A 22,592-nucleotide genomic window follows, 5' to 3' on the forward strand; every position below is an offset into this window, starting at 1 on the left:
TCTCCTGGGAGGTAGTCTGATGTCATTTGCGTCACTCTTTGAGGCCAGAGGTAGAAATGAGGCTGTGATCTGGATATTCTGTTCTTCCATTCTGAAAATCTTCTGCAACAATGTGAGCAGGCCCACACAGGTGCGGCTGCCAGGTGCCATTGGAGACACCTGCTCATTAAGGGCAGCCAGTCAGAGCTCTCTAATGGCCCCGGCAGCCCACCTTGGGGAACTTCGTCATGACTTGTTTTTCACTGCTCACAGAGCAGAGAGTGTCTTAGTACATGACAGACTCCTTGCAAATGGCAGGAACATGTCTTAGCTAATCATCTGACCACTTCTAAAATGCCATCTAGTCAGACACAACAGAGCCCAGATATATTCTCTCATATATAAATCTGGTGTGAGCGAATGCCAAAGCAACTCTCTGTTAGCAAACTCAGGGGATTAACAGCAACAACATAACAAGTTCATGGTTCAAAATGACAAGCAGTTTATTGAAGATACCAAAGAAATACAGTCTTATCACTGGATGCAGTGATGGGGCCAAAAGTATAAGAATTTTACAAGATAATGAATTAATGGCTGGGCTACAAAATAGAAAATTAGCGCTAATGAAACCAGTAGACAATTCTTCTGAACTGTTTGTTGAACTGTGAAATAACTGACCTTTTTTAGTAAAGGGAATAGAGTTGCCAGACATCCAAAAGGATGTTATCAACACACCACTGTCATCATTTTGAGCATCCACTTCATGCTCAAGTCCACTACTCTATGCACTTTGAACCCAGAATGGAGAGAGATAAAAAGTATAATTTTTTCCCTTTGAAACATCCTGAGTTAGATTAGGATTAAGCAATAGATTCTCTGATTATTCAGAAGCTCAGATCACAAATTGGGATGTTCACCTGTCGCTCTCTTGATTGGACCCATTGTAGAGTTAATACAATCACATCACATTTTAAAGCTTAGCAAGAAGCAGGGTGGCACTTCCTACAGTGTGCTCAGTGTTAGCCACTGCGCAGCTTTATCTGTGAACTGCTCCCAGGTTCAGCCACAGCAGCAGGTTCCCAAGAGATGACTATGGACCAGGCAGCACTATTCCTTTTATCATCCCAAACAATCATTTCCTCATTTTACAAAGGAGGAAACTGAGAGGCTTAGAGAAGTGAAGTAACTTATCCAAGGTGATGCTGCTCACAGGCAGAGAGCAGGACTCAGAGTTTCCTCAATGAGCATGTGTGAGAGAGGAGAAGCCGCCTGAGCCGTTGCAAAGGACACATGGGAACAGCGCTCCAGATCACACATTCTAGCTCATTCAGCAGGCTAATCACTTAATCTCCCTGCAGGGGGCGGCTCACCCCTCTTGGCCACTACTTCAGAGGATCTTTGTGAGGTCCAATTGAGATCCCAGATATGAAAAGCCTTGAAACAGTAAAGCATTTGGCAAATAAAATGTGTTTTTAGTAAAAGGACAGAAGTCTAAATCATACTCCTTAAGAGCATAACACTTCAATCATCAGGGCTTCAATGGAAAGACTACACCTCCTTCTGTTCCCGGACTAAATCCTTTAAATAAATGGTACAGGATTTTCTTAAGCAATCTTTTAGAGATGAAGGGCTCAGGAATACATGCTGGTACTTGAACTGGTCTTTGCAGAAGGCTTTAGTGTCTTAAATTTAATGCAGATACCCTGCCAGAGCTATTTATCTTGACTGAAGAAAGTAGACATTTTCTTGTTGCTATCAATTCTGTTCCAGAGAAACAACTTCTATAAATTTACACTCTTAACCTACGCAATACAAGAATGAAGAAAAACAAACAACGCTTTCTCATGAAAGGGCCACATTGTATATAGTAATTCACTTCTTATTATCATCATCATTATAAACAGCAAAGTCCACAGTTCAGTTCCCAGGCAACGCAAAAGCGGATGATCTATGGATAGGACACCTGCATGTAATGTGATAACACAGCATAGCTTTGGAGCCACTATGTTTTGCCAGTCTATTAAAAGGTAACCACAGAATTAAAACCTGAACAATGAAGACAATGCAGTCTTTGAGCAATTGAAAACAATGAATTGTCAAGCCAGTGTGGGAGATCTGAAGATCTGAGCAATCCAGCCTTTTAGGTAATGTCAAGTGGAAATCTCATTTTCTCCTTTCATCTAAGGATCATTAAGAAGACATCACATACACACACACCAAAAAAAAAAAAAAAATACTACCTGCCCAGGGCACATGTGACTTGGGGACATACTTCCCAGAGGGCTGATGGAGGCACCATCATTCCAGCATGTGCTGGAGTACTGAGAGGTCCCCCTCCACAGCCTGGAGGCCCCTTTGCAAGCTCTGGAAGGTGGCCTGCTTCCCGTAGCGCTGCCTCCAGCGGACGAAGGCCTCCACCATCTGTGACTGCACGTTGTGGGGGTGGTTGGCCTTACAGCGGTAGATATCTGTCTGGGACAGTCCCAGAGACAGCACCATGGGCTCCCACTCAGGGCCCAGCCTCTGGGCCAGCTGGTTAATCTGCCGGTCTGATGGGGAGCTGTTGAGGATGTGTGCAGGGATTCCAGTTACCTGGTTACCTGGGGAGAAGAAAGATACCAATGTGAAAAGAACAAGCAAAGACATCATGGGGGCGGGGGTGCGGGGGAGAATGGAAAACGTGGGGAGAATGACGTACATTTCCAAATATCAGGGACTGATTTTTCCTTGTCTTCTTGGGGGTGCTCAGTACAAAGCCATAGATAGGGGCTTGAGAAATACCATTCAGCATCTATGAAAATTCAGCGTTTATTACAGAAAATTTGAAAACAAGAAAATAAAAATAACTAGAAATCTCGCCAGAGAAACCAATTGATTTGATCTATTTCCTTTCAGTCCTCTATGTAAAACATACATTTAGAATTACATCGCACATACTGCTTTGTAAACATGCTGTTTTCACTTCCATCTCTCTCACTGGTGAGGCTAAAAAGAGGGTTCCGAAGGAATGTGAGGATGCCTGCAGGGGCCCCAGTTCCCTCTAGCACTGGTCAGTGGGCACAGGGGTGACACTGTGGCCTGCAGGACTGGCTAGTGCTGGAAGGTAACCTGCCAAATAGAACAGCTACCCTCTGCTGACAAACTTGAACATCACCAGTGAAGGGAAAGGAAAGGTGTGTATGGTGCACTCTGTGCAGAAAAAAAAACGGCATTGTGAAAAAGCCCTGAGGCAGGAGAACATGGTGCATTCAAAAAAAGTGAATGAAGTTCACTGTAGCAAAGTGCAGAGATTGAGGACTCCAAACATCCTCAATTATGGTGCTGGCTACTCGTTAGGCCAGGACTAGAAGTGGGGTCTCCACATTCCTGGCTCAGACATCTGCACAATAGCACACTGTACTGCATTTTCTGTCACCAGCATCACAGGTCAATCCCACTTCACACTCACCAGCTCACTGTTTTGATTTATGAAGTCACCTAGAAGCCCGATGCATGAAATTTGTGCAAGGGGCTTGGCCCTCGCAGCCATGGTGGCTTGCCTCAGCCCTCATAGCCCTAACTTTGTCTGGAAGGTTGTCCGGTCTAATTAGCATATTACACTTTTATTATTATAGATAAGAAGACAAAAGGTATCTTATTAGAATAGATAATGTTTTCCACTTACCTGCCTTTGGCATGAGTTGTAAAATTATTGTCAAGGGCTCTTTCTGGTGTTTATCAAGATTGTAATTTTTTTTAAAAATGACTAAGTAGCAATTAGAACACTGACCAGTATTTTATATTAACAGTATTAATTTTATGACTTTTATAAAAAATATGGGCTCATTAAAAAATTCAAGCAACTCAAAAAAGTACAAAGAAGAAAACAAATCATCCAATATCCCACCATTGTATTCACAGTTGTTGAACATAATTTTGGACATATACTGTTAGAAGAATAATCTAACAGCTATTTTTCTAAGAGTTATTTAAATTTTTTAATATAACAGAAGAAGAAGAAAAGAGAAACTAAATGGCTTTCTGACCTGCAGTTAAAATACTTAAAACACATGCAAACCACACACACACACACACACACACAAATCAATGCTGAGAAAAGTTTATGAAAATTTAAGAGATATATTGCATATTTAAACATTAATTCTCTATAATGAATACTTTATATTTCCTCTCCCTTTCTTCACACCTCTTGATTTTTGTTGCTTACCTCATTTTATTTTGACAGGTGCATAACATTTACATGCTTCTGTAAGAATAATACTCCTTTACCCAGTTGTTTAGTCTTAAAACTACATTATAATGGCTTGAATGGTCACCCATGGTTTTTTTGTTACTGTTTTTTAACCATGGAATTTTTATTCCTGAGTTTGTTCTTTTGATTTAAATCTTAGGGTCAAATTCATCATAAGGCGATTTTTCTGAGGAAATGCTTACTATCTTCCTTTAGTTCTTTCAAATCAAGACAGTCTGCTTATTCCTTCACTGCCAAATAGTAACTTATATTTATTTAAAATGTTCATATTATATTATTTTAATACTATTCTTTCAAATTATTAATACAATTTTATGTAATTTTAATGATTTTATTCTTCTTATAAGTTTGTAGATCCTGCTCATATTTCATGGTAGAGAACATTGGGGTGGAGAATTCTGAAACCAACTTGATATCCCCATTTTATAAACTTGCTTTTTCTGTCTGGAGTTTACAGTACTGAAGCTTTAGATTAGGGCATAACTTGGTCATTTTCTTTCTCCTTTTCGCACATGTGGCATGACCATGTGACCAAAGATTTAGTTCTTCCTTTCAGAAAAATCTTCTTGTTATATATATTTTTTGTTGTTGTTAATCCTCACTTGAAGATATTTTTTTCCATTAATTTTTAGTGATGGTGGAAGGGAGGGAGGGATGAGAGAGAGAAACATTGATGTGAGAGAGACACATTGATTGGTTGCCTCCCCCATGCACCCGACCAGGGCCGGGGATGGAACCTGCAACAGAGGTATGTGCCCTTGACTGGGAATTGAACACACTAACCTTCAGTGCATAGAGTGTTGCTCTAACCGCTGAATCACACTAGTCAGGGAATTCTTATCATACCTTTGCATTATTTTTCTGCTTCATATGGTGTATGGCTTTGCCTATCCTCCACAAGAGGGCTATCATTTTCCCTCTTACTGCTTTCACTCCCTGTGATGAGCTCCTGCCTTTCCCCAGGCCACTCATTTGATTCTACACTGTGTGTGTTTGTTTTGTTTTATGGCTCAAATCTTGTATTGTATTTTGTCCTCAATTTCTTTTCTGGCTCTTCAATCAATCTTTTACAAATCCCATTTCACCTCACACTCATTGGATGGCTACTATCAAAAAGAAGATGGCAGAGTTGGGAAATGCTGGGCTGGCTCCCTACCACAACCACATCAAAATTACAACTAAATTACAGAACGATCATTCTTGACAACAAGCCAAAGACTAGGTGACCAGAAGGCCTATAATTAAGGATAAAAAGAAGCCATGTTTCGGCTAGTAGGAGGGATGGAGATACAAAACGAGCTGGTCCCACAACCATGGAGTGGTGGTTAAGAAACAGGAGGGATAACTTGGCTGTGAAGATCTCCCCATAAATAATGAGGGGATCCCAACCCCACACAAGGTTCCCCAGCCCAGGGTTCTAGTGCTGGGAAGAGAAGCCCTCATAACTTCTGGCTGTGAAAACCAGTGAGGATTGCAGCTGAGTGAGATAGAGGGTGTCTGGAGTACCAGGCATTCCTCTTAAAGGGCCCATTCATGGACTTACTAGCTCTGAGCTCAAGCATTGGGACAGTAGCTCAAAAGGCACCAGGAACATAGGGGAGGAACTGACTCATCTGGCTTTGGGAGAAACAGACTTACTTGTCCAGCATCAGGGCGAAGGCTGGAGAGGCAGCTTTCTCCCAGACAGAAGTGCTGGCAGAGGCCATTGTTCCTCCCACAACACAGTCTGTAGGTACAGGTGGGAAACAGGTCTGAATTTCTACCAATATGGCTAATACCATTTTCCCTGTCCAGGTGATTCCCTGAGACCCTGTTTTACCCAACTCTCAGGCCTGTCCAATCTGCTTTAAGTAGCTTTTGCATACAAATGGCCAGTCTCAGCTTAAGCTATGAACTTTTCTAAAATTTTTCAAAGGCTCAAAAATCCCAAACAAGCAGTGTCTGGCCTCAGTGTGGCCAAGCTAGGTAGCCCCAGGCTAGGCACAGGCAGTGGCTGAAGTGGCCTGCACCAGAGCCCCTCCTAAGAGGCCCAGAATCAACATACCCGGTGACTGGCTTCAAACCATCCCAGAATACTACCGAGTTAGCTCTACAAATGACCAACCCAAAGAGTGGACTCAACAGGTACCAGAGTCCTGCTAAAATGAATCAGGCTCCATGGGGTTAGTCGCCGCACAACAGCTCATCCGATGTAGTCACAGTCATCCCTCACAGCAAGTCAGCCTGAGGATCAAGTACTTTCACTGATGTACCAACAGCACTCAAGACTCAACTACAACAAGAGGCCACACACAACCCACACAAGGACATCCTCGAAGCACCTGACTGAGGTGACCAGGAAGACTGTGCTACTGGGCTCCAAAGGACATCTACTACGTAAGATCAATCTACCAAGATGGAAGACAGAGCAGAACCACCTAATACATAAAAAACGAACACAAAGAATCAGTCAAAATAAGTAGACAAAGAAACATGTCCCAAATAAAAGAAGAGGACAAAACTTCAGAAAAAGAACTAAAGAAAATGGATACAAGCAATTGATCAGATTCAGAGTTCAAAACACTGGTTATAAAGGTGTTAAAAAAAATGTAGGGGAAAAGAAGATATACTCAGTGAGAACTTTAACAAAGATATAGAAAACATAAAAATGGAAATGGAAAAACATATAAAATAGCCAAACAGAAATTAAGAATACAGTAACTGAAATAAGGAAAACTATACAAGAAATCAATAGTAGAGTAAATGAAGCAGAGGACTGAATCAGCAATTTGGAAGACAAGGTAACAGAAAACACCCAAATAGGACAGAAAAAAGAAAAAACATTTTTTAAAATGAGGATGTTTTAAGGGATTACTGGGACATTAAGTGTACCAACATTTGCTTCATAGAGATACCAGAAGAGGAAGAGAAAGAGATCAAGAGATTGAAAACCCATATAAAGAAATAATGACAGTGTAGGGGGACCATTTTGTAAAGTATGTGATTGTCTAACCACTATGTTGCACACCTGAAACAAATATAAAATAATATTGAATATAAACTTTAACTAAATATAAAATTTAAGCCTTGGCCAGCATGGGTCAGTTGGTTGGGCATCATCCTGTGCACCAAAAGGTTGCCAGTTTGATTCTCAGTCAAGGGCACACGTCTGGGTTGCAGGCTCAATCCCTAGTAGGGGACATGCAGGAGGCAGCTGACTGATGTTGTGTCGCACATCAATGTTTCTCTCTCTCTCCCTCTCCCTTTCTCTCTCTTTCTAAAAATCACTAACCTAACTAACTAATAAAATAATATTTTATAAAAAAAATAATGACAGAAAACTTCCCTAACCTAGCAACGGAAATACATATACAAGCCCAGGAAGCACAGAGAATTCGAAACAAGAGTAACCCTAAGAGGCCCATACCAAGACACACTGTAATTAAAATGCCAAGAGTTAAAGACAAAGAGAGAATCTTAAAAGCAGCAAGAAAAAAGCAGTTATTTACCTACAAGGGAGCTCCCACAGACTATTCACTGATTTCTCAATAGAAACTTACCTGGTCAGAAGGGATTGGCATGAAATATTTAATTGATAAAAATCAAGGACCCACAACCAAGATAACTATCCAGCAAAGTAATCATTTAGAACTGAAGGACTGATAAAGAGCTTCCCAGACAAGGAAAAGCTAAACAAATTCATCACCACCAAACTAGTATTATAGGAATGTTAAAGGAATTTCCTTAAGAAGAAGAGATAGATCAAAGCTATGAATAATAAAATGGCAATAACTACATATCTATCAACAATCACTTTACATGTAAATGGACTAAATGCTTCAATCAAAATACATACTGTGGCTGAATGTATAAGAAAACCAGACTCTGAAAAATGGTGGCAGAGTAAGTGGATGCTGCACAGACATGTTCCCAGAAACAAACTGTAATTACAATGGAAATATGGAAAGACTCCTGAATAATCAATGGAAAACTCACAGGAGAGAATTCTGATACCCAAGGACTGAAGGTGGAGACCACATAGAGACTACTAGGAGAGGTGGAGGCACCAAAGGGCTTGCTGGGTGCCCACAGGCAGCAACTGAAGTCCCGGAGAGATATCTCAGCTGTGTGTGTGTGTTGGGGTGGGGGGGTGGAGGGTAGGGAGCATGCAACTGAGAACTCTGGGATATAATCCCCAAGTTGGGCTCCTCAAATTGAGGAGGATATCCACATAACATCTAGCTGTAAAAAGCAGTGGGGGGCTGTCTGCCAGGGAGTGGCAGCTGAAAGTTCAGGCACCCTTTTGAAGGACAACACACAAAAATTCCCTGTGAAGCCACCCACCTTTTGCTCTGGCAAAGGGTGGGTGAAGTGGACTGGAGCTGTGAGAACAGAACCCAGGACTGGGGACTAAGGGGATAGAGCTCTGAAGGCAGACACCCCAAGAGAGAGAGAGAGAGAGACTAGACCATCAACTTACACTATACACAAAAATAAACTCAAAATGGATAAAGGTCTTAAACGTAAGATGGGAAACCATAAAAATCTTAGAAGAATCCATAAGTAGCTAAATAGCAGGCATATCTTTACCAATACACCTCCTAGAGCAATAGAAACTAAAGAGAAAATGAACAAATGGGTCTAAATCAAAATAAAAAGCTTCTGCACAACAAAAGAAACCATCAACAAAACAACAAGAAAGCCCACTACATGGGAGAACATATTTGCCTATGTTATCTCTGATAAGGGTTTAATCTCCAAAATTTATAGGGAACTCATACTACTTAACAAAAAGAAGATAAAAAACCTAATCGAAACATGGGCAAAGGACCTAAATAGACACTTTTCAAAAGAGGACATAAAGAAGGCCAAGATATATATATGAAAACATGCTCAAAGTCACTAATCATCCAAGAGATGCAAATCAAAAGGACAGTGAGGTGCCATCTCACGCCTGTCAGAATGGCTGTCATCAACAAATCAACAAATGACAAGTGCTGGTGAGGATGCGAAGAAAAGGGAACCCTCGTGCATTGCTGGTGGAAATGCAGACTGGTGCAACCACTGTGGAAAACAGTATGGAGTTTCCTCAAAAATTAAAAATGGAACTCCCATTTGACCCAATAATCCCACTTCTAGGAATATATTCTAAGAAATCAGAAACACCAATCAGAAAGGATATATGCACCCCTATGGTTATAGCAGCACAATTTATAATAGCTAAGATTTGGAAACAGCCTAAGTGCCCAGCAGCAGATGAGTGGATTGAAAAACTGTGGTACATCTATACAATGAAATACTATGCCAAAGTTAAAAAGAAGGAACTCTTAATATTCGCAACAGCATGGATGGACCTGGAGAGCATCATGCTATGTGAAATAAACCAGCTGGAGAAAGATAAATATCATATGATCTCACTCATTTGTGGAATATAATGAACAACATAAACTGATGGGCAAAAATAGAGTCAGAGGGGAAAAAATATTCTAGAATATAATAGAAGTAATCCTGATATTTGCAAATTTTTTAAGTTTCCTACAACTTTTGTGATATCATAGTATGTTAGTACAGTTTTGGTAATATTGTTATACTTAAAATCCTTTTATTCTTGAAATATTAATGTTTATTGCATGTAATATTATTAGATGTAAGATCATTTTTCTTGAATAATTGGTGTTTATTGCATGTAACATTAGCATATTTAAAACTGTTTATTTTGAGATATTAATGTTTATTGCATGAACATTATTATATTTAAGATCATTTTTCTTGAAATATTTAGGGTTATAGCATGTAACAAAAAAGAAAACAAGACCTTCACATATGCTATCTACAAGAGACTCACTTCAGATCAAAAGACACACACAGATTGAAAGTGAAGGGATGGAAAAAGATATTTCATGAAAATGAAAACAACAAAAAATCTTGGGTAGCAATACTTAGACAAAATAAACTTTAAAACAAAGGCTATAACAAGAGACAAAACATGACCCAGCAATTCCACTTCTGGGTATTTATCCCAAGAAATCTAAAAGTCTCATTCAAAAAGTCACATGCATCCCTGTGTTCACTGCAGCATTGTTTACAATAGCCAAAATATGGAAGCAACCTAAGTGTCCATCAGTAGATGAGCAGATAAACAGGTGGCATCAGTACTGGACTGTCCCTCAGTCCAGTCCAGTATGATCACAACTGTCCCTCAGTCTCAGTTCACCATAATCCCCTATACATATCCTATACACCAATTAAGCTTTTGCTTTCTCAAAACATGCATGTTCTTACCATACTGTTCTGCCTAAACCGATTCCTCAGATTTTCATCTGATGAATGAATAAAAAAGATGTGATACATATATACAATGGAATATTACTTAGCCATAAAAAGAATAAAATCTTGTCAGGTGTAACAACATGGATAGACTTCTAGGATATTATGCTAAGTGAAATAAATCAGACAGAGAAAGACAAACACCATATGATTTAATGTATATATGGAATCTAAAAACAACAACAACAAAATAAACAAACAAACAAAACAGAGACAAACTCATAGATACAGAGAACATTTTGATAGTTTTCAGATGGGAAAGGGGTTGGGGAGATGGGAATAAAAGGGAAAAGGATTAAGATGTACAAATTGTCAGTTACAAAAACAGTCACTGAGATATAAAGCACAGCATGGGAAATACAGTCAATAATATTGTAATAACTATAAATGGTGTCAGATGGGCACTAGACTTATTTGGGTAATCACTTTGTAAGTTGTGTAAATGTCTAATCACTATGTTGTACATCTAAAACTAATATAATATTGTATGTAAACTGTAACTTTAAAATTAAAGTAATTATTTTAAAAATATAGATGTTATGAAGATGTGGAGAAACTGGAACCTTGTGCACTGTTGGTGGAAATGTAAAATAGTACAGCTGCTATGGAAAACAGTATGTATGGCGGTTAAATTAAAAATGAAATTACCACACTATCCAGCAATTCTACTCCTGGGTTATATACCTAAAAGAACTGAAAGCAATGACTCAAAGAGCTATTTGTATATCCATTTTCATAGGAACATTGTTCACAATAGCCAAAAAGTGAAAGCAACTCAAGTGTCTGTCAAGGAATGAATGGATAAATAAAACATTCTATATTATACATTAGAATATTGTGCAGCCATAAAAAGGCAAAAAATTCTGACCCATGCTACAACATGTATGAACCTTGAGGGTATTCTGTTAAATGAAATAAGCTAGTCACAAAAGGACAAATACTCTCTGATTCCATTCATATGAGGTACTCAAGTAGTCAAATTCATGGAGATAGAGAGAAGAATGATGATTGCCAGGGACTGGGGAAGGGAGACATGGGGCATTGTTTTAATAAGTACAGAGTTTCAGTTTTACAAAAGGAAGAGTTCTGGTTGTACACATGTAAATGTACTTAACACTCAAACTGTACATTCAAAAATAGAAAAGATGGTACATTTCATGCTATGTATATTTTACCACAATTAAACAAAATTTTTAAAAAGAATCTGTTTTATCAGAACTACATTGAGTTTTTATTTCTATTGATTTGATATTGAATTCTTCTAAAGCATGAAATACTTGTGAGGTTGAGTTTTCTTGAATTGGGTTTCCTCTCAGACCAGGTTGGTTATATTTATTTTTTGCAAATATGTTCCTTTCTTTCATTCCTCTGCTGCAGTATTTCCATAGTTGTCATGATACTTATCTTCATCTTGTACATACTTAATGTGAGTATCTCCAATCCAAAACTTCTGTTTTCTCTCTTATAGTAAGTTGATATATCTTGACACTCTGCTCACTCTATAGGGGACCAGTTATCTTTCTCCTCTGAGCTATAATTGGATGTTGGCTGACGCTTTCTGCACAGTGTTTTGCCAGAGGAGTGCTAGGATCACTACGTCTGCCTTTGGGCGGGGTGGGGGGGTCCTTCATTCTGCTCTCTCTTTTGCAAGCTAGCACTCACTCCTATGGTCTCTCTCTGTAACAGCATGGAGACTGAGATTGCCTGCTCTGGGTTGCCTTCCTGCCTCTGCTGAGGGTGATTCCTGACTTTATGGAGGCTGTCTACTTCTTGAGCCAGATTCTTTCCAAACTGATCTGTGTTAGTAGGAACCCTTGCTTTCCGTTCCCAGTATTGCCTCTGAGGGGTCAGGGTGGGGTGTTTCCTTCACTGTCTCCCACTTTCAAAGTATATGGACTATCACAAAGCTGTGGGGTTTTTATTGGTTGGTTGGTTGCTGCTGGTTGTGCTGTACCAGCACAGCCAAGGGTGAACCTGAGGAGGGGCAGTGAAGGATTGAAGAAAAGACAGACAAGAGAATACAGCTGGGGCTTGGTGAAGCTCCCGTGCCTGGATGAGGACACAGAAGACCAGCCTGCAAGCCGATGCTTTATTTTATAGTCTGATTGAAACAAGGGTAGATTAACATGCATACAAATGTTCTTGTTTTGGCAACAATTGCTGCACCTCCCACAGCCAATTAGCTACTTAGGAAGGACATAGGGAGGGCTACAAGGTCAGGCTTAATTATGCTAGGAAAGCTCTGTCCTCCAGGCTGGGACTTGTTTGTGTCCCTGCCACAGGTCAGCCCAAGGCTTGACCCTAGAGCCATTCCCTACAGCTGGCGAATATTTTTGTTTTAACTGCTTTTTGGTTCAGCTCATTGGGTGTCAGGGAGGGAGCATCTGTGATCCTGCTACTCTCTGTCATCATTCTGACTCCTGGCCAACTATTAATGCAATATTATATGCTTTGAGCAATTAATTGGAAGTGAGGGCAAATACTCTATTGCTACCTCAACACTTTCAAGGCCACATACTCCTTGTGAATACTTCCCCATGACTAGAAGATGGCTAGTAGTCTGTGGGCATAGACTGAAGCAAAGATAACTGGCACATAAACACACCCAGCCAAGAGCAAATTGGGTCTTCCAAGGAGAACAAATGCACACAAAGTAAAAGCTGTTTGCGCCATCTGACCTCTATCTGGGAAAGTATCCTCATGTGGCCCTTCTAGCTTATGAATTCTGCTGAATATGCGGTTACTTAAAAATGAAAGTTCTAACTCCTAAGGATACATTACATAAAATCAGGTCAAGCTATAAGTTAGTCCACTGTGATCATCTGGCCACTGTTTCTCAAAGCTTCATGTGCATACCACTAGTGGTATGCAAGATGATGTCAGGTGGCACATGGGTGAACATGCTGTATTTGAACAGTCATGTATCTATTTTTAACACAATTAGAAAAGTATAAATAGCATTTAAAACTCATGATTGCAAGGATTAAGATAAGTAAATAAAGCAGGTATAGAATGACAAAAAAGTAAACAAAAAGAAAAGTAAATTTAAAAATAAAAAGTAAAACTGGAAAAAAGGGTTAAATTAGTGGTACAGGTGGTACAAATATATGGAAAAAATTGTACAAGAAGAGCCAAAATGATTGAAGTTTTGGAAGTCCAGTGTTTCTCAACAATTACACCATTGGCATTCGGGCAGGACACTCCCTAGCTGGGTCTTTAACTTCACTGACCTGCACCTGCTAAGTACTAGTAACATCCCCCAGCCCAGCCTCAGCACACATGTCCACATACCCTGGGGTGAGGCAGCACTACCCCTGGTTAAGAGCCATGAGACACTGTGACATAAGAATGTTCAACTAGTTTTTAAAATTCCAAGCAAGGAGTTAAACCCTTTCATACTGATAAAATGTTCTCTCTTATATCGATCCTAAATATTTCATGCAACCCTTTAATCACATTCTCAGGGAAGTTAAAACTCACCTATTTTGAAAAGGATCAACATTCTCTGACAAATCCATCTACCACAATGAAGCCAGGGATCCATTTGAAAGAATGAACATTCCCACTCCCGCATCCCCCAGCCCCTCACCTCTACTCTGCTCTCTCCCTGCCCCCAACACACACACACCTTTATGGTCACTACATAAATGAAAGCAGCATATTGTTCCCCTCTCCTTCTCCAACTATCTCTTTCTCTCTTACTCATACCTATCAATTACTGCTCTGGCCTCAAACCTAAAAGTCTCCTTTTCAATTCCTACTGCATTTAGAATTAGGTCTAAAATTATTCACACAACTTTTCCTTTTCTTAAATGATACTGCTGTCTCCCAAGCTCTTTATAGGCAGAGACTTCTACTTCTATGTTCTCCTTTTTCAACCTTTAGCTCCATGCTGAGCACAGAATAGAATACAATGTATACTTTCTCAGTAACTGATCATAGTTTTAAAACAAAAAGTTCCTCCAAGTCGAGTTTTCGAATCTCTGTGCGGACAGCTCTCCATGATCCACCTTGGCTGGGTGTAGGTTTTCTGAGTGAAGGAGAGTTCACAGGCCCAGCATCCTGTATACCACTCTCTTTACCCTGTATCCTATGATATGTGGCTAACTTAATGGTGTCCTGAGAAGAGGAACTATACAGGGTTCAAGAGCACACTTAAAAGACTGGACACCAAGGAGTAAAAGAGGCACATAAGAGATGTAAACAAGCTGCTAGGAAAGTCAGATAAATCTGAGGTCAGGGATCTAGAAAAACAGAAAGGTTTTTAACTATAAAACACTTTTTCATTAGTTATTTTGCGACATAACTGGAGATGTTGTAAGCATATATGAATTCTTTATAAGAGTGGCTCAGTTGGACATGAGTAGCACTTTAAAAAACTGTGCACATTCCTTTTGGAGAGCCTGGTAATTATACCAGCCTCCCCAACTCACTGCTGCAGTGAGTCACTGTCACTACTCGATGTGTCATATGCTTCACGTTTGCTGGGCCAAACAAACAAACAAAAAACAGCTGAGCTAAGAGATCTTTCCCTTCTAGCACAGCCATCTTTTTAGGACTAAAAGGCTAACCCCTGCTTAAAAACATTTAAGGATTCTGCTCAGGTCAAATCTACTAATATTTCATTGACCAAAGCAAGACATGTGGTCAAATACAAGACTCATAGGATAAAGAATTAAATCTTCTCACAGAATGAGAGGTATGAACATTTGCTAATCAATCATTTATAAGCACTCACAAGTATACTAATAAATTTTAAAAATATAGATGAAGTGATACATTACTAGGAATCTATAAGATGTCAAAATTAGTGCAGGAAAAAATAGAAAATTGAATAAACCAAAGTATTAAATACATTGAAATGGCAATCAAAACTCTCCCTTGCTAAAGAGCCCTAGGCCCAGATGGTTTTATAGGTGAGCTCTACCAAATGTTCATGAGACATTAAATTTCCAATTTTATATAAATCTATATGAAAAACCTATATAGCCCATTTTATTAAGCTACTGTACTTTTTATTACAAATAGGATAGGAGAATACAAAAAAGAAAAATCACTGGCTCATTTTGGTTATGATTTCCAGTGCAAAAATTCTAAATATGAATTAATTGAGTAAAAATCCCTTTTAAAAATAATAGATATGAACTAGTAGAATTTATCCCAAGATTACAATAATTTCAAAATCATAAAAAATTATCAATTAATTTAAGATAACAATAGCATAAAGACAAATGCTATTATCTTAATAGATGCAAAAGAGCATTTGATAAAATCTGACATTTATGATTTTTAAAAAGATTCTTTAATAATTAGGAACATAAGGAACTTTTTTAACTTGGCAAAGATGGTAAAAGCACTTGATTTAATGGAAAATATATTCCCTTTAAGAATGAAGCCTGGCTGGTATAGCTCTGCTGAGGGTGATTCCTGACTTTATGGAGGCTGTCTACTTCTTGAGCCAGATTGACCTATAAAGGTGGTTGAGCATTGACCTATAAAGCAGGTCACGGTTCTATTCCTGGTCAGGACACATGCTCGGGTTGTGGTCTCAATCCCCAGTGTGTGGCCTGCAGGAGGCAGCTGATCAATGATTCTCTCTCATCATTGATGTTTCTATCTCTCTCTCCCTCTCCCTTCCTCTATGAAATCATTAAAAATATATTTTTTTAAAAAAGAAAACGAATGAAAACAAGACAAGAATAGCCACTATCACCATTACTGCTGAATACAGTAGTGGAAGGAGGTCCTGACAATGTTACAGAAAAGAGCAGGATCCAAGATGACAGCAGAGTAGCTGTATTCCCATCACCAAACTGGAATTACAACCAAAATATAAAGCAATCAACCTAAATAAGTAACTGAAGACTAGCTGAAGGATTTATAGAAGCCCATCTAGACTGGTAGGAGGAACAGAGACTAAAAAAGGGCTGGTCCCAAATCCATATGTGGTAGTTAAAAATTGGGCGGAATATCTTGGCTGCAGAGGTCCCCACTGAGGAGCAGAAGTCCCAACCCCACTCTGGCTCTCCAGCACAGGGATCCAGTGCCAGGAAGAGAAATCCCCATAACTTTTAGCTGTGAAAACCAGGGGAGATTATGGCTGAGGAATGAGTGCTGCTGGAGTACCAGGTGTTCCTCTTAAAGGGCCCATGAACAAACTAATTTGCTGACAGACTCTGGGGTAGTAGCTTGAAAGGCTAAGGAACTGAATTGTCTAGCTTCAAGGCAAGGGCAGGAGGGGTAGTTTCTCCCAGACAGAAGTGCTTGCAGAAGCCATTGTTCCTTTTCTGAGACCTCCTCCTGTAGGCAAAGGTGGCATGACATCTGAGTCTCCAACAATCAGGCTAACAATGATAGCCCCATCCTGGTGATTCCTTGAGACCTCACCCCACCCAACTTGCAAGCCCACCCGAGCCCCTTCCAGTGGCTTTTCTATACAAACAGCCTATCTTGTCCAGTGCTGTGAACTTTCTTAAAATCTTTCAAAGGTTCACAAACCCCAAACAAGCATCATCTGGCCTCATGTGTGCATCATCCGTCTTGTTAAGCAGCCCCAAGCCCAACACTAATAGCAGTTGGCCTCAGTTCACACCTTAGCCTCTTCCAGGAACCTCCAATCTCAGCACAGGTGGCAACCATCTGTAGATCACTTTGTAGCTCATACCAAGTGAGCCTGGGTAGGATACAGGCAGAGGCAACCATGGCCTGCACCTCCCAAGAGGCCCCTGCACCAACACATCTGGTGGCCAGCTTCAGACCACACTAGAGAACCACCAACCATCTCCACAAATGACACACTCATAGGGCAGGCTGAGCAGATATCAGAGGCCACACTAGAGCAAATCCTAGTCTGTACAGTCAGCCCCTGAACAATAGGTCTTCCACTATAGTCATGGCCAGTCCTCACAACCAATCAACCTGAGGGTCAATCCCTCCCATTGATATGCCAACAGCAATCAAGACTCAACTACAATAGAAGGGCACACACAACCCACACAATAGATATACCTAGCTCAGGTGACGAGAAGTCTGCACCACTGGGCCCCATAGGACACCTACTATATATGGCCACTCTACAACGACTAGGATAGCAGTTCTATCTAATACATAGAAACAAACACAGGGAGGAGAAAAAGAAACATCCCAAATAAAATGATAGAACCTAACTCCAGAAAAAGAACTAAATGTAATGGAGACAAGCGATCTACCAGATGCAAAGTTTAAAACATTGGTTATAAGCATGCTCATGACTCTGTGAAAACTTCAACAAAGAGTTTAACTGAATAACTGATTTGAAAGACAAGATAACAGAAAACACCTGATTAGGACAGCAAAAAGAAAAAAGAATTTTAAAATATGAAGATAGTTTAAGGGATTGCTGGGACAACATCAAGCATACCAAAATTCACTTCACATGGATACTAGAAGGAGAGGAGAGAAAGCCAAGAAATTGAAAACCTATTTGAAGAAATAATGACAGAAAATTTCCCTTACCTGGCAAAAGAATTAGACATACAAGCCCAGGAATTACAGAGAGTCCCAAACAAGATGAACCCAAAGAGGCACACACCCAGACACAAAATGCCAAGAGTTAAATATAAAGAGAGAATGTTAAAAGCAGCATGAGAAAAGCAATTAGTTACTTACAATGAATTTCCCCTAAAACTTACAGTTGATTTTGCAACAGACACTTACCAGGCCAGATGATTTGGCATGAAATATTCAAAGTGATAAAAACCAAGGACCCACAACCAAGATAATTCTATTCAACAAAACTATCGTTTAGAATCAAAGCCAGATAAAGAGCTTCCCAAAAAAGAAAAAGCTAAACAAGTTCATCACCACCAAACCAGTTTACAAGAAATGTTAAAGGAACTTCTTTAAGAAGAAAAAAACAGGTAAAAATATGAACAATAAAATGACAATAAATACATATCTATCAACAATTATTCTAAATGTAAATGGATTAAATGCTTCAATCAAAAGACATACAGTGGCTGAATACATAAGAAAACAAGACCCTTGCATATGCTGTCTACAAGAGACCACTTCAGATTGAAAGACACACACAGACTGAAAGTAAAGAAGTGGAAAAAAATATTTCATAAAAATAGAAATAGTTCATAAAAAATCTGGGGTGACAATACTTAGACAAAATAGACTTTAAAACAAAGGCTATCACAAGAGACAAAGCATGACTCAGCAATTCCACTTCTGTTTTCCACATTAATGGAAAACAATGTAGAAGTATCTTTATGACCTGCAATGAGAAGACTTTAAATTAATACCCAAAAGATGAATTTTTGACATTAAAATTAAAAATTTCTGCTCATCAAAGGAAACCATGACCCAAGTTGACAGAACAGAATTGGAAAAGATATGTATTAATACTATTTAGATAAGGTACTCCTGAAACCAACAGGAAATGATAAGAACTTCCACAGTAAGAAGGACAAGGGCATTACCAGGTCATTAAAATGAGAAAAGATGCAAAGGCAAGCCTATGAAGAGATGCTCTGACAGAAATTTAATCAAAATGAAAACAACAATGAGAAATCACTTGATGTGAATAGACGCCTAGACAATACCAAGTTTTTGGCTGAAATATGGAGATGTGCGAAACTGTATTCACTGCTGGTAGGAATGAAGATTGGACAGCAATCTAGAAAGCAAGATTGCAGTGTGAGTAAAATTGAATATAGTTTACTATCTTGTTCTGGGTATATGTACCCAAGAACATTCAGAAAAATACCCATAAGAGACACATATAAGATTGTCTGTGCAAAGTTACACTACCATATTTGTGTTAGCAAATATATGTATAACTTATAACTCAGCAGTCCTGTTTGGGGCTTATATATTCCAGAAAGATTTTCATACATTTCCATGAGGGGTCATGTATGAGGTTGTTTATATCAGACTAGAGGCCCAATGCACAAAATTCGTGCAAGGGGCTTGGCCCTCACAGCCCCGGCTGCCTCCGCCAGCCTTGATAGCCTCGGCCAGCCCTTGCAGCTCCTCACAGCCTCAGCTTCATCCAAAAGGTCGTCCAGAAGGATGTCCGGAAGGTTCTTTGGCTGTTCGGTCTAATTAGCATATTAGCTCTTTATTATATAGGATAACACTGTGGGAAGAAAGAAGTGGAAAACGATCTAAGAGCCTACTGCTAGGGGAACAGATAGATAAATAAAATGAAGGGGCACATAGGAAGTAGCAGGTCAACTTAGAAAAAAGATTGCCTAAATCAAAAACGTCAGAAGAATGAAATCTATAGCAATGAAAAATTTAAAATATATGTTCAAAACAACACCGTTTACAAAACCACACAAATAGAAGAATATCTATCAGACAGAATAGTTGGTTATGGGAGGAAAGGGAATGGGTAGTGGGCCGGCTGCCGGGCTTAGAAAACTAATCTGACCAAACCACCGCCCTGGGCCACGTGTTAACCTTGGTCCCTGAGTGCAATGGCTGGCAGAGAAATCCCTCTGGCTCAGGGACTGGCTGCCTGGAAATGAAAGAAAAGCAAACTAATTAGAACCCCTTGTTCTGATAGATAATCACAGAGAACAATCTGGGCCTCTCAGAGAGGTGGAGAAATAAACTGTTTGGTCTTTCTAAAACCGATTTCCAGGATGATGAAGTGACAGCCTACTCCAAATAACAAGGCCGTGTTGCAAAATACAAGTAAATCATACTTACTGTAATGGAAAACTTGATTTGACTATCAAGTTCATGGCAGGTCAACAACAAAAACATTAGCAATAATTGAGTTCTCACTGAATTAAAAGGTAGGAGGTAGGTGGACACAGCTCTGCGCTGAGAATGAGCAGGCTTGTGTACTATCTAAATTTGAACCTGCCACCAGCTAGACATGTAACTTGGGATAAGTCATTTAGTCTCACTTAGATTGTTTTCTCAATGCTAAAAGATAAAGCCAGATACTTCCAAAGCCTTGTTTAGATATAACATGTTATACTATCTTTTTCAAATGCAATTTTATTTCCTGAAGATCTTATGTTTTTGACTTCTCATTAATCAATAATTATTCATTTATTGATGCACCACTTTTTCCTACATGCATTCTAAGATAAAACCAAGACTTTTGGTGGTTTTTATAATGGGTTTTTTTGCTTATTTATTTCTGCTTTTCAAAGATAACTCCTGGAAAACATATCCTTCCATAGTAAAAAACAGGGAAGTGAATATTGGCAAAGTAAAATTTTTCAAAACAGTCTAAAATTTTTTAAAGTTCAAGTTGCTGAGCCACTCACTTTTCTCATATATTCTCACAAACCTGACTGAACTCCACCAATCTGTCATTCATCCTGCTGCTTGAATATACTGGCCAGCCTGGAACCTCCGGCCTTGCACTAGCTGGTCCCTCTCCCTGGAACACCGTCCTGCTGACTCCCTCCATTAAGTGTGACTTCTCAGTGGAGCCCACCCTGACCTCCCTATTCACAATTACAACTCCCATTCCGCTCTGTGATTGCCCCTTATCCACATATCACCTTCCAACATATTATATATTTTGTGGGTGTGCTATATTTGTTGTTGCTGACTGCCTCCACCCCCCACATCATCCCATTCCTTCGAGAATATAAACTACTCACAGGCAGTGGAGTTTTGTTAGTTTTGTTCAGTGACGTACCCAGGCACCAAGGACAGTGCCTACCACATGGTTGGCACTCACTACATATATGAATATGATTGGATAAGTAAACAAATTGAAAGGAATGATCCATTATAATTACATGTTCATTGAGCTCTGCTCTCTATTGCCACAGTGTTACCAGGTGCTCCCACTTTTAGTTTACTTAGCACTTAAAAACCAAAGAAATTATATTGCATAATCTGAGCATTGGTAGAAAATTAAATTGGGCACAACTCCATAACAGCCCAAATCTGTCAAGATTAAGGATAGGTAGCTATCCACTTTCAATATTGAACTGGGCAGCAATAAACTCCCCCTTCCCATATTCATGTTTAATTTGAAAAGAGTTAGAAGGCAAAATCAAGTAACATTTCTTATTATGAAAAAAAAATGTTTATTCAAAATTCAGTAATTTCTTAATTTTCACTTTCTTTTTTCCCAGTTAAATTCAAGTAAAATTAAATATAATGGTTTTTAAATTTAAAAATTAGAATGCATCATGATCCAACCTTTATGAAAGTGCTTCTATCCATCCATCCACCCATCAAGAACATCTATAAATATGCTTAGAGAGCTGTCCAACATGATTCACTTAATGAGACACATTTCTAAATGATAGGATTTGTGATCTTTCTTTTTGCTTTTCTGTATTCCTTGGATTCTCTATAATGAGATGCATCATTTTCATCAACACAGTAATTATTAGAATATGAATGAATTGAAAATAATATTTGACCTCGAGTTATTGAAACTTAAAAACACTGGGTAGCAAAAAAAGAGAAAAACAAGTTTTTACATTGCTATAGAAAAGGAAGGGAGATTAAAAGAAGAGAAAGTGTGATATCTCATGATTATACACTGTTTGAAATTACAAAATGGGTAAGTGCTGGTACCCTCAGGCCATGCAGCTGGTTTGAATCAACTGTATAAAGAACATAGATTTCCATTTTTACCAATTTTTAAAAAGTCTTTTAAATCTTATTCAGAATAGTTCTTCATATAGGTCAGGGCTAATAGAGGTCCTTCTTACCAAATCAAATATTCAGTTGTTTAATGTAGATGGTTCTAGAGCAGGGGTGGGCAAACTTTTTGACTCGAGGGCCACAATGGGTTCTTAAACTGGACCGGAGGGCCGGAACAAAAGCATGGATGGAGTGTTTGTGTGAACTAATATAAATTCAAAGTAAACGTCATTACATAAAAGGGTACGGTCTTTTTTTTCAATAGTTTTATTCATTTCAAACGGGCCGGATCCGGCCCGCAAGCCGTAGTTTGCCCACAGCTGTTCTAGAGAAATAGAGTTGGCTTTCTCCAACTCTATGAACATTAAATATAAAGGTACAATTAATAAACTGAAGAGGAAAAATAACTTCTAATCAGAGCCGACATCCATTAGGC

General features: G+C 39.2%; 1 protein-coding gene across 2 annotated transcripts in view; it reads right to left on the reverse strand.

The window, feature by feature from the left end:
• Nucleotides 1-457: 457 nt before the first annotated feature.
• Nucleotides 458-22,592, reverse strand: part of CRADD (CASP2 and RIPK1 domain containing adaptor with death domain) — a 185,798-nt gene continuing 163,663 nt past the window's right edge. For both annotated transcript variants that reach the window (XM_006764638.2, XM_006764639.2), the window contains exon 3: nucleotides 458-2,579. In XM_006764638.2, the coding sequence (XP_006764701.1) occupies nucleotides 2,278-2,579 (302 nt within the window). In that variant the 3' untranslated portion in view covers nucleotides 458-2,277. The remainder of the gene's footprint in view (nucleotides 2,580-22,592) is intronic.

Source organism: Myotis davidii, unplaced genomic scaffold, assembly GCF_000327345.1.
Source record: "Myotis davidii unplaced genomic scaffold, ASM32734v1 scaffold581, whole genome shotgun sequence".
In the NCBI taxonomy this organism is placed as follows: Eukaryota; Metazoa; Chordata; class Mammalia; order Chiroptera; family Vespertilionidae; genus Myotis; species Myotis davidii.